Source organism: Canis aureus, chromosome 22 (assembly GCF_053574225.1).
Source record: "Canis aureus isolate CA01 chromosome 22, VMU_Caureus_v.1.0, whole genome shotgun sequence".
NCBI classification, from domain to species: domain Eukaryota; kingdom Metazoa; phylum Chordata; class Mammalia; order Carnivora; family Canidae; genus Canis; species Canis aureus.
The window spans coordinates 26,811,352-26,830,702 of record NC_135632.1 but is presented as its reverse complement, the minus strand read 5'-3'; the positions used below and the strand labels follow the sequence as shown (position 1 = coordinate 26,830,702).

At 40.5% G+C, this 19,351-nt stretch overlaps 1 protein-coding gene across 1 annotated transcript in view; it reads right to left on the bottom strand.

Moving 5' to 3' along the window:
• PLCL2 (phospholipase C like 2) overlaps positions 1-19,351 on the bottom strand; it is a 185,485-nt gene that overhangs the window by 25,821 nt on the left and 140,313 nt on the right. Inside the window, exon 4 of the mRNA XM_077865298.1 lies at positions 12,713-12,788. Coding sequence (XP_077721424.1) covers positions 12,713-12,788 — 76 coding nt within the window. The remainder of the gene's footprint in view (positions 1-12,712; positions 12,789-19,351) is intronic.

Below are 19,351 nucleotides of genomic sequence, written 5' to 3'. Positions count from 1 at the left end.
TGAGCAAACAGGGCCATGTGTCTATGGTGGGGACTGCATAAATCACTTAATCTTTCCATTTATATAACTATAATATTAAATTTAAAAATTGGTATGGCCACACAAAAGTATATGATTTGTTTTTAAAGTTAAGAACATTTTGGAGAGCTGTCATTTCTTTCCATGTCATCTCTTGAAAATCTAAACAGCTAAGTTTTTTATATTGGTAGGTATTGGTTTCACATTATTTTCCAATTATTATTTCAAAATACTTTATAACCTAAATATTTTAAAGAGTTTCTTTCTGGAAGGGCTTAAAGCTTAGTGACCAAAAATAAAAGGTAAAGCTGAAAGATTAAGTATCATGTTTTGTAAAAATTAATAACTGAGTGTAAATTTTCCAGAATGATATAATTAAATTAACTAAACACGTTACTATAAAACTGCAAAGAATGGGATGTAGGAAGTAGCCTCTATTAAGTTTCCTGCTTCCTATCACAGATAAACTTAGATGAAAACCAGCCAGCCATAAAAATAAAATAAAAACTTAAAAATATATGATATATACAATAAATACTAAGATATGAAAAAGAAGCTTTTGCCTGGAAGGGAAGGGAGACTCAGTCAGAAACATGGCATCATTTCCTCTTCGATTGAAATGGATGCCATTTCTTCTTGCCAAACATAAAGCAGATGACCTTTCAAACATTCTGGTTGGGATTTTCTCTACCAATCTAAATGATATGAATCTAAAATACAACATGCAGCACAAGGCTAAATATTTTTAGAAACAAGTATAATTTAAAAAAATACTCCTAAGAGAGACATATTGATCTTAAACTTAAATACTTAAAGATTAGTTTTTCAACAGAAAATTTACTTTGCTGCTCTAAAAAGCTCACAAACACATCCAGTGAGAAAATATTTTTTTTTATGTGTTGAAAATAGAAACCACAAGCAAGGGCAAAATCTTTCAAATGGTGACATAAGAAATATGTTATTTATATTTTAATTTATTTCAAATTTCCTAAAGTAGGTGTAGTGAGACATATTTCCTGGAAGATGGAATTCCATATAACACAGGTCTATTTGGGACCTCATTCAAGAGGATGATTCATTAGCAATATTAAAAGTACCTAATAAGTGCAGTCTGCCCATGTCTCGTGGCACTTCAGAGTATCTTAAAAACAAAATACTGTATCTGGTTATTTTCCCAACTACTTTACATATAGCACCCATTAAAATATACAGCCTTTGTAAACTATACACTCTGCCCCAAAGCCACAGGGGTCTTAAGTTTGTGTGTGCTGCTGACATGTGGGCATTTACACCATAATCCCCATGGAGACATGGAAATGCCTAATTATTTTTCATATAGCTCCAGTTGGTAGTCTCTTTTTCTTGGCCTTCTTTCCTATCTTGGCATTAACAAAAGCCAAATTATTTTAAGATGGATTTCTGAGCTGTTAAATCCCGTTCCACACGAGGTGGAAGAGATAAACCAGGTCTCTTAAATATATCCATGAAACCCAGATGGATGACAAGATCCCCAGAATGCCACATCCACAGCAGTACACTTTGTGAATGAATTGCACGAGGGAGGTTTTCCTTCCTCCGCCAGCCTGCTCCATCTGGGTGAATCTAGGTGAGAGGAAGTTGTATAACTTTCAGTTCTTGGTGGAATCCAAGTGCCACGCCACCATCCTCAACACGTGGCCATGTGATTGATGCACATGGGGTGGGGTCACAGGAGCAATGATGTGGTTATAGCAGGACCCTCTCCATTTCATTTCATTGAGAAGTAAAAAGGCCACCTTCACCCCCTAATTATACTCAAAGATTAGTGTTTTTTTGTTTTTTTTTTTTTTAAACCTAGGACATCTTTGTTTGTATTGCCACTCTTAAATCGGATCCTTCCTCTCTACCACAGTTTGGCACCTCCCTTGCTTTTTGTACCTCTTCTTATCTAAATTTTTGAACAGATAATATTGTGATATGACTCAGCAATCTGAAAAGTCTTATCTTTCCTTTCCCAGTCTCCTTGCTCCCTTCCCATCAGGCAACTGCTGTTACTCCCCCATAGGTATCCTCCCAGACGGATGTCCTCATAAGCACACAGGCCCTATTCTCCTACCCCACCTTTTAAAACAAATTTTAGCAAATAGCACACACTGTTTGCTTTTGAAAATAATATGTTTTAATACACACACATGCACGCACACACACAGGATATATATCTCCTGTATGTATATATAAGATCTTCCTTATATAAGTGTAGTACGTAGCATGTGTGGGTGCAGGTAAACGTATATATACAGGTTTATATTTTATTCTCTTTTATGGTAGCATAATGTTTTTTTATGTGGCTCTATCAGGATGTATTTAACAAGGGCCCTCCTATTGAACATTTAGGGTGTAATGTTAAGCTTGTTCTCAGTAATGCAAAGAAAATTCTGTACATATTGTCCTTCCCCCAAGTATGTGATCATATATGTAGAATAAACTCTGAAAAAATGGAATTGTTGGTTCAAATTGCACATACTTATAAATCTGATGTCCACTGCCATATGGTCCTCCCTAGGCGTGGCCCCCCCACAATGGGACAGGTATTGGTTTCCCCTATATCCTCACCAATCCATCATGACCCGTGTGTGATAGAACTCTGACGTCTTGGATATAAACACTTGGATCTGATGCATGAAAAGTGGCATCTCCTTGAAATACTTCATTTACTCAACTTCTAGAAGATCACAGTGTCCTCCTCCTTCCTGCCTGGCTATATCCTAACCTCGTGTGGTTGGTCTTACACATCTCCTCCCTGACATCTCAATGTTGGAGGGACAGGGCTCCATCTTCTCCAGCCACAGTCACTTCTTAGGTGACGTCGGGTCTCCAGCCTTAAAAGATACCTTTGCGTTTATGGATTCTAAACTCATTTCCTCTAGTCTGGACCTCTTACCAGACATGGAATCCAGCCAGGCATAAATTAAGATGTCTAAACCAAATCTTTAACGTTCCCTCTCGAGCCTCTCCTCCTCAGTTCCCCCCACCTCAGTAAATAGCAGTGTCCTCTTTCCAGCCCCAAATCCTGCAGTCATACTGACTTCTTTCTTTCCTCCTACCCCACATCCAATCTACCATAAATCCTGACATATCCAAAATGTAGCTGAATATCCAGAATGTAACCATTTCACATCATTCCACCCCAACTACCATCCATCCGACCACAACCACAGACTGGGCTGGATTGTTGCAAGAGCCTCCTGAATAGTCTTCCAGCCACTGCTCTCACCCCATGCCCTATCCTCATATGTTCTGCTGCAGCCACTCCTCTTCTCAGGCCTAGGAAAAGACCTCTCCTCTCACTGAGAACAAAGCCAGCCCAGGTGTCTGGCCTACTGTTAACTCCAGCTCATTGTTAATGCTGGCTCCTACCCCTCTGTCCCTCCTTGTCCTTGCAGACGCTGCAGCCACGCTGGCCTACTCATTCCTCCGCTGACACATGAATGCTCTCACCTCAAGGTCTCTGTGTTCAGTCTTCCTGGGATCATCCCTTTCCCAGATGTTTAGAAAGCTTGCTCTCCACCTCCAATCATGCTTTTGTCAAAAGTCACTGAGGTCCTCCAAGAGCGCTTTATTTAAAAGAGCGGTCTTGCCTGCACTCTGCGCACTCTCAATCCCATTCTCTGTCTTTGTTTCTGAAACGCTCACCACTGCCTGACACCTAAATGTTTTATTTATTTGGTTTTTGTTTATTTTCTGTCTTCCACAACTAGACTTCAGCTTCACAAAGGCAGGGATTTAGACTTCTTGTTCATAACTGTCCCTGGAACAGATCTGCATCTTTGATAAATGAGACTGAACATCTTTTCATTTTGTTTTTAGTCTTTTAAGTTCTCTTTACCATAAAGAGTTCAAATTCTTTGCAAGAATATAGGATTGTTGGACTTTTTCTTACTGATTTTAGGGGTTCCTTACATAGTAGGGACATTAGCTCTTTGTGATATGTATTGCTAACACTTTTTCTGTTTGTAGTTTTTGTTGGAACTTTGCTCCTGATAGTTTTTGCTATATAGAATTCTTTTCATGCAGCCTAATATGTCAAGTTTTTTGTTGTCATTCAATGTTATGTTCAAGCTTCTGGGTTGTGTTGTTTCCTGCCCACACCTCCAGCCTCATTTGCGGCTCCCGTCTTTGTTACGGCCACTGCTGGCGTGGGCTAGCCTGTGTCACCCTGTGTGCACTCTTCTCCCTGCATGGAATTCCTGTCCCAACCAGCCTTGCTCCCAGACAAACCACCTGCCAGACTCAACTCCTGTTCTGAGATCTGGTTCCCTGATCACCCCCGACAGAGTTCATCACAGGGCATGCTATTGTGGCTGCACGGCAGTGTCCTCTTACTACTGCATGACATACGCTGTGTAGGGGGGCTCTCTTCACAGGCATGTCTCCAAACACTCCACCTGGAGCCCCCTCTTTCTCCCCCCCACCCCCCAGGGACAAGGAGCCAAGTTTCCAGCTTCTGCCATACTGGGAGTAAGGACCTCATAAGTAGTGAATAAAGGAATGAACTAATAAATGCAGCATTTAACCTTCAATTCAACTCAACATATATCTGCTCAGTATCAGGCACTATTGTTGGAATTTGGGATACGTGATGAATAAACTCCTGCCTTCAAGTAGTTTATATTCAAGTTGCAAGAATATACAGTAAGTCAACTGTATGGTATCAGGTGTGCTGGGAATGCTTTTATGACTTGAGGGAAAGTAAAACAACCAGTCTGAATTACAGATTCATAATCATCTCCTCAAATATTCAGTATTTCCTCCCAATTCTTTCCTCCTGAGAGAACTCATCCAACTTCCATATGGATGACACCAATTCTATCTGTAAGCCTGACTCCATCCCAAGCTTCATTATAGTTGCTTCAACACTTGCTAGCTTTTTCCATTTGATCATCTGCTAAGGTCTGAATGTTTGCTTCCCCCTCCAAATTTATATTTTGTAATTTTAATGCCCAATGTGATGGTATTAGGAAGTGGGGCTTTGGAGAGTTGCTTAGATCATGAGGATGGAGCCTTCATGAATGGGATTAGTGTCCTTATAAAAAGGATCCCAGAGAGTTTCCTAGACCCTCCCACCATGTGAGGACACAGCAAGAAGGTGCTATCTATGAACCAGGAAGAGGACCGTCACCCGCCACCATATCAAATCTACTGGCACCATAACCTTAAGCTTCCTAGCCTCTAGACCTAGGAGAAATAAATTTCTGTTGTTTATAAACTGTCCGGTCTGTAGTATTTGTTATAGCAGTGCCATCCTACTGTGATCATGCTCACCAAACTTGAAACAGACCTTCACAATCAACTCCTTCCTATTCTGACATTGCAAGCATTCCCATTCCATTGCCAGAGGGAGCATCTGAAAGCATAGGGCAAAGGGCAGAGTCCCCAGACCAATGAGTCCCCAAGCCTGTCCCAAACTATTTAGCACCCCCATCTATAGCAGTTTCCTAAAGTATTCCAGACATTGACAGGAGTTGAAACAAAGGCTTTATAACTATGTACCTTCAGGACACACTGAGTTAACCTGGAAGATATTTAGCATGCTAATGTGTACTGAGAATCTCCAAAGAGGAATCAGTTTTGCTATGAGAATTTGACGATGAGATCCTTTGCTGAGAAGTATGACTAGTGTTCCTTGAATCTATTTTTGAGAAATGCTGTCCTAGAAAGTCAATCCCAAATACTTTGTCCTTGAATTAAAAGGCTTCCATCCTTTGAAGCCAGCTCTAGTTCCACTCCTAATTTCTGAGGCTACCTAAAACAAATATCTCCCATTAGCCAGGACAATAGATTTCATGCGCACAGAAAGCACACCTTGATAATGAGAACTTCTACACTCTGGCCAGCCTCAAAAGCCCTGTTCCTTCTGCTCTGCCTCCATGGATCCTCCATGCCCTCAAGTCCCTAGATTCAAGTCTACCTCCTTCCCTACCAACAAAACCTTCCGGGCTTACCCCTTTCTTTAAACTTCCATTGTACTTATTATTTACACCATGTGCTTCGTTGTGACCACAACCACACTTAGAAATACCATTAATATGACGATGTGGGGATCTTAAAATGGGATGGGTGATGGGTACAGGAAACAGAGGGGTGTGGTGAGGCAGAGGGTTATAGAGACGGAGTGCTTATTTTGAAACTTTTTTGTTCTGAATTGGCCTAGTTGTCACCTTTGTGATCATTCTCTCTATTCTCTCTAATCAGCAATGAAGGTTCCTTTTGGTGGAACAAAAGGGCAGGTAGGGCAGACTGGCCTGGCCACTGCGGACCTTGCAACCTCTTGGCTTCCCATGGCTTCACTAACTGTGAGTTAACTCAAGTGCCTGGGGGAGGATCTGGCAATTCAACACCCATTCTTTAAGAAGAGTACAGATGCTGAGAGTCCCAGAGAACTCATGGGGTCTGACTCCAGGTCTGTATCCCACCTTCAGAGAGGTCACTCTTCGGCTTTGATGTTAGGCATTGATTTTCCCTCTTGAAACTCATGCTGATGGGCTGCACTTTCAGTATCCCCATGCCCCTGGATGGGATTACTTGTTTAATCTTGTAATCTTTTTAAGTAACTGTAATCAAGCCATTCCAAAATTGGTAATTAGGTAACTGGTCTTAGGTCACTGCATTTCAGAAGATTTTAGAAGTGGTCAGGAGAAGATCAAATACTCCAATGTCCCTTAGAAGGAGAAAATAGAGACAGAAAGGGGTAGTGACTAACCCAGTATCACACAGCAAAACACAAGAATACAGGTCTCTGGATCCCCAGGGAAGAACCTCTTGCTTCTGTCAAGACACAGCTGCAAAACATCCTGACATAAATGAAAACAAAAGTTATAGGCTCCCAGGTCTCTATTTGCAAACTTTTTCAAACAGAACATTTGTGAGGTGCTTTCAGGATAAATCTTATAGATGCTTCTGTTTCCTGTGCTGGGTAAGACACTGATGTGAACAAAGCACGTGATGGATGGTGACAGGTTGCTTATCTGGTAACCCCAGCCCCTAGGAACACACTGAGATGGGAGGAGTTTGCAAAATAAAAAAGGAGCAATCAAACCCAGGCCTGGTCTGATGCTCTGCTTGTTCTCTCCGTGTGGGAGTGCGTCGGTCTCTCACCTGCTTTTAGTGAGACAAATCTATCAAGCTTGGGCCACAGGGGAGATGCCAACTGCTCAGCAGACTAGAAGCAGCAAATTAGAAAGGAAAGAAAGAGTCCAGGGTACTAATAGGCAGTCGGATACAGTACAAATTAGCAGTAGGAAGTGAAAATTGAGTGGAAGTAACAAATAAACCATTAACCCTGAACAGGATCTGAGCCGACAGAGAGGGTTAGGGGCCCTCCAGGACATACAGGCTCCTGGGGGACTTGCCATTAAACTGCAAGATAACAGAAGCCTCTCAAAACGACCCTCAGTCACCAAAGTTCAGATTGTTTGCCAAACCAAATTTAAGGAAGCAGGGATGTACAGAATCTATTATAGAAAGTATTCCATTAAAAGGATTAAAACGAAGGGTAATGAAAGCTTTCATTATTTGGGGAAGTTAGCTTATATCCCACTTGGTAATGATGTGACCCTGCCATGCATGAGAAGCCCACAGAGCTTTTAGAAAAGGCACTTCTATTTAAATAGCTCTAGGGTGGGCAGGGGTTTCTTTCATTGAGAGCTTGATCTTCCTCTGTCATTCAAAAAGAGGGTAGAACCAATTCTCCTGCTAGAAGAGGAACCAGGCTCTCGTGCGCCCCCCCAACCCTCCCCCCGCCCCGCCCGCCCCAAGACACCCAGCCATCACCTGTGCACTGTGCCCACCCATGCTGCCAGGGGGGCCGGCTGGAGATCTTGGCAGAAACCTCACCTAATCACTCAATGCTGCCCCTCATGCCTTGGGACTATGGCCCATGTCTTCTCTTGGAACATCCTCAGTCAGGGACTCCTGTGGCAGCTTCTGGTCCTTGATTCCTTCCTCTTTTTTTTTTTTCTTTTAATCATTTAAATTAAATTTAAATTTATTAGTAATTTAATTTTTATCAAAATTATGCACATGGTTTAAAGAGCCAAATAGTTGTTACCCATTCCCCCTTTCTAGAAGTAGTTATATTCAATCCTTCTAGCTCAGTTTTTTGTTTCCTTTTTTTAATGTGTATGTCCATATTTCTAAGTAACATGTTTATATTGTTTAGACTTTTTTTTTCCTCCTGAGCACTATCTACTTAACTTCCCAAATGAAGGATGGAAACTTTGCTATTTTAACATCTCCACTGTCGGGACACATGTAGTCTCCCAGCCTTCTGGGGTCTAATTGCTCCCTAACCCAGCTTTTGGACATTTCTCTTTTATCCCTACCTTTACTCCAACATGCAGGGGCATCTGAGCAGGTGGCAGGTGGAGGTGGTCTGCAGTGTAAACCAGACTGCCTGCCCGTGCCCAGCTAATCAGCCTCAGATTCAGCTCTCTTGTGTCATCTAAGTCAATTATCACTTATTCCAGTGTTTTTCAGTTTCAGAAATTTTGTTCCTCACATTTTTTTTTGTCCTTATGGGTTTATGCCTTAAAAAAAAAAAACCAAAAACAACAACAACAAAAAACCCATACTGCCATTTTAATGAGGTTCAGAAGGGAGGGGAAATGAGGTGCATGTGTTAATTCACCATCTTTAACAAGAAGTATGTCATTGATTTCTTTTTCCTTTCCAGACAGCAAATTATTTTCCATTTAAATTCACCAGATAAAAACATCGAACTCACTGAAGCAAAGCAGTTAGCGTTTTCTTCTACATCATCTTTCTATCCTTTACGAAGCAGATCAATGCAGCAACTAAAGAGGAAATTAAAATTCAAAGATAGCCTGCCATTTTTGGCCAGTGTAAGAGAGAAAGAGATAAATATTACACAGTGAAAAAGACTTTTCCCCAGAAAGAACCTAGCTACCTTTTTACAAACTTTCTAAAGAACTTTTATGAAGCATTTCTTAATGCAAATTCTTCTTCTGTAGGTTCCTGTTCGGCTCCCCTGCATGTGTTCCTCACCCATCTCCTACTTCGCTATTTCTTGGAAGAACAAGCATGCATTACATTAGGAGAGAGAGAGTGTGAGTGTGCTCACCTATGCTCATGGATTTATGCATACTCATGCTTGTGTAGCCATGCAGTTTATTACTTACCCATTTCTCTCCCTCACACGTCGGCCCAGACCCCCTTGCCCCACACCACTCCTGTACCATCCCACATCTCATCTGTCCCTCTACTGGCACTAGAGTGTGTGACCCTGCCAGAGCACTCCCACACTCTTGCCCCTGTCCCTGGGCGCCCCCTTCACTCCCTCACTCCCAAAGCCAGTGCCCTTCTAGGGCACTATGTCCACTATGTCCTCATCCACTGCCCGATGGAATCTGTCTGAATATCACAGCTTTCTGGAGTGTCTGGAAAGAGGGGTCCATCCCCTTTTCTGAGGTCAAGTGTTTCCTGACTGTCCCTCCTCACTTCTTCCCTCCTTACCCTCTGTCTCATCTTTTCATGTCTTCCTCTTCACTTCTTCAGTAGATCTTTCCTATTTTTAGGGACATGGCTTTCTTATAAAGATTTCCCTCTGACCCTCCAGCCCTCTGTGGCAATATTCTCCCCTTAAGAGAGTAGGTTCCACAGGCTGCCCGAACTGCCCATCTCCTGGTTGTTCTCACTGTCTGCTCCAGGGTCCCTTCAGGCCATCTGCCCGCCTATCCAGAGGCCTCTAAGTTCCTAGCCCACCCTGGCTGGGGGTGGGTCTTCACTTCTCAGCATTCTTCTCCTGCTTTATCCCCTTCTTCCTGAGAACACCATTGGCAAAACATATTTTTATCTCAAAAAAAAAAAAAAAAAAAAAAAAAAAAAGAATCACATAGCTGGGAGTCTGAACCTGTCCAAACTAGGCACGCTTTTTAACATGTGGCTGGAGGTGGCAGCGTGACTCCTCACTTCACTTAGCTGTTTAGAGGAAGGTTTATCTAGTAAGAATATAAATTTGTGATTAGGAGTTTGAAATGCTTCTAAAATAATCCTCTCTTACAGCACTTTGGTACCTGTATCTTCATTTTGTCATTGCCAGACTAAAGTTCTGCAAGCACAATAGCAATTATTTATCAGAAGTAAAATCTCATGCAAATGTTTTTGAGCAATACAAATTAGCAATTCTTCATATGACTAATGACTATATGCCCTTCCGATAACTGTAAATATGAGAAACAAAAGATCAAGGACTCTAAAATAAGCACTTGGGATAACAGAAGGGCTGTGTAGGCAGTCAGCAGTAACTGTGAAACCAAAAGATAATCGTTACGTGCTTCTCAAGATCTTCAAACCCAGAGCAACATGAACCATTACACAGTGGTTATTCTTTTTTGCCCTCCAAGCAAAATTCTTAATAGATAAGACTCTTCAGCTTTTTAAATATAAGCAAATACATCCCTTACTAAAATTAAGCAGAACAACAACATAAAGCTGCATATGCTAGAAATGGTCAAATGCAAACCAGTGAAGTTGCAAAGACTTGGCAATAACTCAAATTGTTAATAGTTATTTTTTTCTGATAAATGCAGCTTCAGATTCTAACAGTCTACAATTCTCCTGATAATTCATGCATTTAGTAGAATTAAATCCTTAATACAAGTCAAATCACATTTAGTCAGTTAGTATTCCAGGGACTATTCTGCAGAATGTTAGTACAGGTGTCATGAGTAAACTACAAGATGCAACTCAATATGCAGAGTAACTCAATATGCAAACCTATGGCACAGCAGGTTACTAGCCTGTTTAGAAGAGGATATTAATAAAACATATAGGAATTGAACGTCTGAGAGCTGAACCAAACACATTCCGCAGGACTGAATAAAATGTTTAGGTAACATAACTCCTGCAATCATAAAAGGTCTCCTGGAAGACTGTGGACAAAATGAAGAAATATACAGATTGGCAGACAGAGGAGAGGGTTGTGAAAATCTGACTAAGGAGAAACACACTGGGAAGGCAGAAGAGCTGCTCAAGGCCAGGCTGGATGCACACCATCACTTCCCCCTTCTCACTGCTCCCAACAGCCTCCCAGTTGGGTTCTACCCATGAAAATTCTCTGCACACAGCTATCATCACCTTAAAGTTCAATTTCTCTCCCATTCTGCTCAAAAATCAATGGCTCCCTACGGCTCCACAAACCAAATTCAGACTCCGGAGTAACACAGCATAAGTACTCAATACATCTGAGTATGTGTGATTATTTTCATATTTCCTGCTTGATTGGAAGGTTCTAGAAGGCAAACATTAATCCTGTTTATTTTTTAATATTTTGATATGTGATAGCTCTTACAAGTACCTTTGGTATAGTAGAAGTTCAAAACATATTTATTAAATGAATGAACAGATGATTTAACAAATTTTATACAGTATTGGCAAAATGGGTTGGCTGGTAAGTAGGTAACCTTGCATGGGAAGTTAGAAGTTTAGATTTGATACAACAGACTCTGGTCAGCTACTGGATGGTTTTGTGTACAAAGTGAGAGGATAAAAATGGTGTTTGAAGTATCTTGTTCTAGTTGTGGTTGTAGGGAGCATTAGCCCCAAAAGGACTAAAAGTAGAAAGAACAAGTGAGTAAATCAAGATGAGGATTTTTGCCTGTTGATTAGTCACTAATGTGCATATTCCTTCAATAAATACCAAAAAGAGAAAATTGTCACATGTATCTTTTCTTTGATCTATTTTTAACGAGTTCATTTCTGAGATAAAGAGAGGATTTTTTTTTCCAGGCCTTAGCCCTATCACTTATGATATTTATAGTCTCTTAATTTTAAAGAATAGCCACCAGGGGTGCCTGGTTGTCTCAGTTGGAGGAGCATATGACTTTTGATCTTGGGGTAGTGAGTTGGAGCCCCACACTTGGTGTAGAGATTACAAAAAAATAAACTTTTTTTTTTTAAGTAAAAAAAAAAAAAAAAAAGGAATGGCAACCAGAAATCTTAGAACTTAGGACAGATACAGTTATTTGTACATTACAAATATTCTCCATAGTAACATCTTCCAAAATGATGCTCCAAACAAAACGTAAAAATTGAAAGAATTCCATTTTGTCTATTCTTATTACAATGCAGAATACTTGAGTTTGTGGTTTTATCTCAACTAAAATTAATTCGATGGTAGCATTTTATAATGCGGTATAACATTTTGATATTAAATAGATGAATTCATCAGCACTTGAGCATGCCAGTGCATTGAAAAGTGTCAAGAGATTGTAACGAATGCCCACTCTCTTCTCGAAAAGCTTATTCTCTCTCTGCTCAAGCCTCATTCACCCTCCCCACTGTTTGCCAGAAGGTCATGGGGGACTAGAGGAGGGTCAGCAGCAGGGCACACTGGGAAGGACGTCAGTGTATCAGCTCTCAGTCTTGGCCACTCACTAGAAACATCTGGGAGCTTCTAACAGGTAGGAATTTTGCAACCACACCCCAGACCTATGTCAGGATATTTCAAAAGCTTCTCCCAGGTGATTTTGTTATCCAGCCTTGAGAAGCCATGAATGAGTGTTTTCCTTACACTGGAAAAAATAATTTTTATATCTGATTTCCTAGACATAGTGTCAAAAAGACACAGTAGTTTGAAAGGCTAAATAGATGATGTGGCTGATTTTATTTTAAAGAGGAGAAACAAACTTTGGCTTACCTGCCTTCTGACAGTGTACAATCTTTTCATACACAGCATCTGCATTTTCAATGACGGCTTTGAGAGACTGGATCATCTGCAAAGAGAACACCCAGACATGGGATTACACCTGACACCCACGTCCCAGTCTACACACGTGCATTAGGCTCTCCTCTATAAACAGGTTGAGGTGCTGGGGTGAAATGCTCTTTTATCTCACTTCCCACCACTCAGTTCAAATGTGCATGCACGCAATGAGAAATCCTGCATTCCATGTAATGGTTCACACAGGTTGGGAGTATTATGTTTCATAGTCAGGCTTGTACAACACTGAATTTGAACCTTGAGTCAATACTGAATGGAGTTTGTTTCAGTATGAGAAACTACAAATAAACATGTATACACATCTTATCTGTGTTTTAAATTATATTTTCCATCATTTGTTTTTAACAAAATCTTCAACTTCATCTTATAGAAAGCTCTGCCACCTACACACCTTACTCATTTAGGCTAAAATGCCTTCATCTGAAAATTAGTTTAAAACTTACCATGAGGATCAAAAAACAACATTTATTTTATTGTTTTGAAGGTTTATTTATTTTTAGAGAGAGAGAGAGAGAGAGACAGAGCAAGCATGAGCAGGGGATGGTGGGCCAGAAGGAGAGGGAGAGACAGAGAGAACCTCAAGTAGACTCTCCTCTGAGCTTAGAGCCCAACAAAGGGCTTGAGCTCACAAGTGTGAGATCATGACCTGAGCCACAATCAAGAACCAGACGCTTAACCGACTGAACCCCCCCACACCCCTTAAAACAATGTTTACACTAGTATTTTTAATGTTCCTATCAATGATTTTAAAAGATCTAATTTTGAAAAAAAATAAAAATAAAAGATCCAATTTTGAGTTCTTATTCCAAATTACATGTGTTTGTTTTAGCAGCCATGCTTGAATTAAAAAAAAAAAAAAAAAAAAAGATCAGGGCATAGCTAGCTGATCAATTATTTTACTTACCAAAAGATCTGTCTGAAGTAATCGTTTTGGCTCTAAAATCACTATGAAACCGGGGTAGCCAGATTCAGTTCTCATAGCTCAAATGGGTACAATTGATGATGCTTGCCTTAAGTATAGATCTCAACATTTTGTATTTAAATGTCCCAATATTTTGCATTATAATATTACTCATCCATTTTATGTGACCATTTTTAAGTAATAAACAGCAATCCCTCATTCTCCATCTCTTTAAATTCTGCTTTGTTTTTCTTTATAGTACATATCACTAACTGCCACAATCATTATTTTATAGAAACTAAATATATGTAGGTTGGATTATTTGTATAATTCAAAGAAGGAACGCCCTATTTTGACTAGTTACACTTATTTAAACCAAAGCATAATCAACATGCCTCTTAAGAAGTACACCAGATTCTTCAAATGAGTCACACGGTATTTATCAACTTGTCCCCTGTTCTGAGAAAATTATAGTAAACACTAAAAGGTTTAAGGCCAATGCAGGTGCTCATTCATGCCTTCATTCATTATCCATGGCCCAGAGCAGGAACTGGGGACACAGGGACCTACAGGATATAGCCTCTATCTTCAGGAAGCCCACATCCCAATGGAAGAGCCTGCACTTTGGAATTCAGTATTTTCACATTTATTCTTCAAGATCTGAGTCATGCTTGTAAATTAAAATATTCTATTTTACAGCTTGACATATTGAACAGGCAATGATAAAAATGAATAGTTAAGAGCTCAATTACATTGATATAAAGTCATTTGTACCATGACATCATTTGCATACTGAAAAGGTTTATCCCGTCATCAGTAACCTTTTTCAGCTTTGATGTCAAGCCAAATGAATGATACGAAGAAGCAAGGACTTCTTTAAGCAAGGATGGTGGTTGTCACAGGTCAGTATCAAAGAAATGGCCAACTGTGCCTCCATCACTCAAACAGGAAAAAGGAGGAAAAAAATAGCAGCAATGAAATGAACCTGGTCATGAAGCAGATGGGCAAGACAGGAGCAATAACAGAAGGAATGTAGGAGAACAAATCAGCAGCAGTAGGCACAGGGTCACGCATATAGATGACCTGTGGGGGAGAGGTGGTCAAAACACACTCTTACTGGGGGTGGCGCGGGGACAGAAAGAGCACAGATTTATATGGGCTAAAATCCTGCTTCTGCTGTTCATTAGCTTTGTCACCTAGGCTGGGATATTAAACATCATGGAGCCATAATTTTCTACCTATAAAATGAGTTTCATAAAAGACACTACCTTCATAATGTTGTGAGGATTAAATGAAAGGATGCACGTGACTATCATAATGAAGACACTTGCAAACAGATGTGACAATGGCCTCCCCAGAGCATTTGCTGGTAGCCCAAGATTAGCTGTATGAGTATGCCTTCCCTTCAGATGTTCACGGTCAATGTTTCAAACATTCATTACTAATTTTAGTTTTACTTGAAAAGCCTGGTGTGGTGAAGCTCAAAGAAACAACAAATCACATCATTATTCTTAGAAGCTTCTTCCAGTTTAAAGTATCACCAAAGGTTACATAGTTAGGCAACTTTCAGCTTAAAATATAATGCAAGGTTTAAGGACAGCACATGTATTTCAAGGGTCTGGAGAGAGGAGCTCACCTGCCTCCTTTGCTCTATACTTGAATGATCAATCCTTTATTCTTGGGACAATCACTTACTGAGGTCCTCTGAGTGTGGGACCCTGAATTAAGTGCTGTGAATGAATAAAGAATAGGTGCTGACCCAGAACTATGAGCAAACAGTAATCACAACAAAATGTGGCATTGCCATTGTAGTCCATGTGCTATTGGGTGTGGTAAAGCTAAATACCCCTAAGCCACAGGAGGTAGATGGGATATTTAATGGTGGTGTACTCGTGGTGTCATGGCGTCTTGTTGATGCTCTGTGGACTGGACTTGAAATATACACTCTACCCCTTACTTATGAGCAGTATATAAAACATGAAGGTGGCTAATCTACCAGGGTGGAGAATGCAAACACAGTGAAAAGCCATTTCTCTCAGGTTTGGAAGTAAACAGTGGCAGGTATTCACCGACCCTATGGGGGGGGTATCCTGGAGAGAATCAGCCTCAGAGAAGGTGAGCACAACAATAAACAGTAGAACTCAGAGAAGGCAGGAAGAAAATATATCCAGACCTTAGCAGAGATTATTCATCTTGCCACACCTGTTACTAAATGTTTTCACCACTTCCTTGGGGAGGAGGAACTGCCAGTTTATATCTTTTTATAGTTTTAGGGTACATATTTACAGTTAGGGTGGGTACTTACATTAATGTATAGTAAACAGTTTATGGTTCTTGTCCACAGAGTGAGTTCACTGATCCTCAACTCTTGCAGTATCTGAATAAATTTTCTTTGGGTGAAAGAGCCCTGCTAGGTGTTGGTCAGCAAGCTCTCCAGACTGTGAGCTCCTGTAAGTGCACTACCTGAAGGGTCCAGCCATCGGAGAGGGCAAGGCCAGGCAGTGGGCCTTCCTGCCTGCCTACTCAGCTGGCTGATGTCATGCTTCATTCAGCCAACAACTGTGACCGAATGCAGGGCACATGGCACTGAGGATACAGCAGGGACCACACGGGGGTGGGGGTGGGGGTGAGGGGGCATTAGATCTAGTGGGGACTAATCTCTGCCTGGGTCTGCTGTGCTACAACAAGCTGTGATTATAAATAGTACAAGTGTTGGTTGAGTGAATCAAAATGAAAGTAATTGAACGCCTCCTCTGCATCAGGTGTGTAGTTGGTGCTTTCTATTTCATTTAAAGCTCACAAAACCCATATGAGATACGTATTGATGGTGTTGGTTTTATAGGTGTGAGCACTGACACCCTGAGGGCTAAGCCACTTTCCCAAGGTCCTCTGGTAAGAGAGGCAAAGGAACTATAACTAGCAAATGATGTGTTCTGTTTGACCTCAAAGCCCCTGCTTTGCCACAGCACCATGACACATCTTGGCCATACGAGTAGCACCTGCACCAGGAGCACTGGGGAAAGGGCATTCCAGCCAGAAAGACACATAGGCAGAAAGGAATTTAGTGACTCCTGACAGGTGCTACACACAGTAGGTGGTATAATCTCGACTACTGCCTTCCACCTTAATATTTCTGTAAAGCACTTTTGGAAAACATTTCTTTTAAAATGACAACAAACAATTTGCTTGGCTCCACTTAACAATTCATCATTACAAGAGAGAAATCATTTACATTTAACATGAAACTACTCGAATAAGCAGTTCAGAGTAGACAAAAGCAAGTAAGTGGGGAGTGACATCAAGAGATGAGTCAAAGGGAGAAACAACTTCAAATTATCTTATTTTCTCTGTATATATTACATGAATGTGTCAATATGATGCAAGGCCCAGGAGAGTGGTTGGCTTTAGAAGCATTATTTGCACTAATGCAAATGCATTTCCATGGATCCCCTTTAAACACAGAGGTATGGGTCTTGGCTCAGCAATCAGATCATCCTGCTGCTAACTGTAGTAACTTACCACACGGACAGCTCATACTGTTTATGAAATAGAAGATGCTTTTGTGTAGTTGTTGCTAATAGATTTTCTATTAGTGTCCAGTTACCAGTAACTCCCTAAATTTCTGGAACTAATGCATTAGGAAAATCTATGGATTTAACATAGCCCAGGAACCCATTTCATAAATTTGATCAACTCTAATGTAGAGTTTTAATATAGGACTTAAGCAGATGAAAAGCAGGAAGTTTCAACTAAAGGCAAGTAAAAATTCGTATTTTATTAAGCTGGACAGAAACCAGAAATGCCTTTCCTAAGAATGTTCCATTTTGAAAGTAACTCCCCATATGAGTTATAAGGCAAACTTCTCTGTTTATGGATATGGTTAATGTGAATTGTAACTATGTTAATATATTTTATATCACTAGATTTCTATAGATTGCTTCTTAGTTTTTTGTTTTGAAATTTGTACATCAAGTAGGAAAATTCTGTTTTCAGGATAAGTAAGTCTATGTAAGGATCTTTTATGTAAGGATGTTATATCTGATTTTGGACAGTATACCACATCTCCTTTCATCCCAGGAACACAGATTTTGATATTCACAAAAACAATTTGCCAATAACTTCAAGTCCTTGGGGAAAGAAGTTCAATAATAACAATAAGAACATCTTCTGAGTTCTACTTTTTCCCTTTATCCTTCTTTGACCTCAATTGCAGACAGAAAATGCTTCCCTCTTAAGACGTGGCTTTGTCTGTCCCCATCTTCACACATGGCTGCTGCTGCTGCTTTGGCTGCAGCTATATCTAATGAAGTTACAAAGTCTGAGAATGTGCTAATGTGCTAATGTACAAAAGGGAACATCTAGAAAACAAAAAAAGGTTTGTTCCTTTACAGATTCTGTAATTGTGTGTATGACATATAAGTAACTCAAGTAACTGAGCATCATTCTCAAACTTGCCAATGGACTTAGAGAAATGATACACCTGCTCCCACCTCTGAACACCCCTCAGGGTTCCAATGTGGTCATGGAGATCCATGGTAGGCCATGGTGGACAGTGAATGCCTAGGTAGCAGGTATGGTACTGCCTGGCTCAGGAAAGACCCAAGGAAGACTGGACCAAAGCAGGACTTGCCTCTCAGGACTCCAGGAAGAAGTAGCAAAACAGCAAATGTGAATCAAGGATCGAGGTCCTCAAAAAAAACTACCAAATTCAATCCAAAGAAGTGTTCTCCCCCAAATCAGAATGATCTGTATGGATGTCTCTAGAGCTCAGTGTGACCAGAGGACTGTCACCCTGTCCTACACAGCCCTACAAATTGAGTCAGTTTGCTAATGCTGAGAATGGGACAGAGAAGAAGGAAATTCTCTCAGGAATCTGTAAGCTTCAGTGCTTCTTTCTGTGCCCTTGAAAGCAGTATCTGAGTTAATAACACTACCTTTCTTTTTATTACTTTAAACAGAAGTTTTTAGAACTTTGAAGAATTTTAGAATCGAATACAAGAACACTGGGATCCAGGCCTTCTAAACTGAAATTCAGAAGTAACATTTTCTTTTAGTAAAGCGTCCAAGTACAACAAAATGTCACAGGGTTGAACCAATGGAAGCGAAACCATTTATGAAGTTATTGTTGGAAAATACAACAGAGCTTTTAACACTTGAAAATAATATAAAAGTTACATACTTGAACAGGGGTATAAGAGTTGTATCACGGTGGGGGTCTCATGCTACTATTAAGCCCAGCCCCCTCTGCGGTTCACACAGGGGGAGGGCTGTGGCCACATTTGCAGAGAGTTGGCCACCATTCAGGGGCCAAAACATGCCACGTCATTAATAGCTGCGGTCATCATCCCTTCCAGCAAGGTCACTATAAAAACACTTTCCACATAACAAACAGTTTCCAGAGTAATTTGTCCTGGTTTCCTCTTGAAACCTCACTTCCACTTTCACATTTTCCATTATGCAACTCATAGAAAAGTATAGAAAAAAACCCAATATCATAGAAAAGTCATAGAAAGAACCTTAAGCTCTGTTGGATGAAAACCACTACAGAACTGTCAACAAACACATAGAGAGGAGCATAGGTGGCTGCTACCTCATATGGGGCCCCACTGCAGGCATGGTGTGGAGTGGGGCAGGATATAAATCAGTGTAAAATA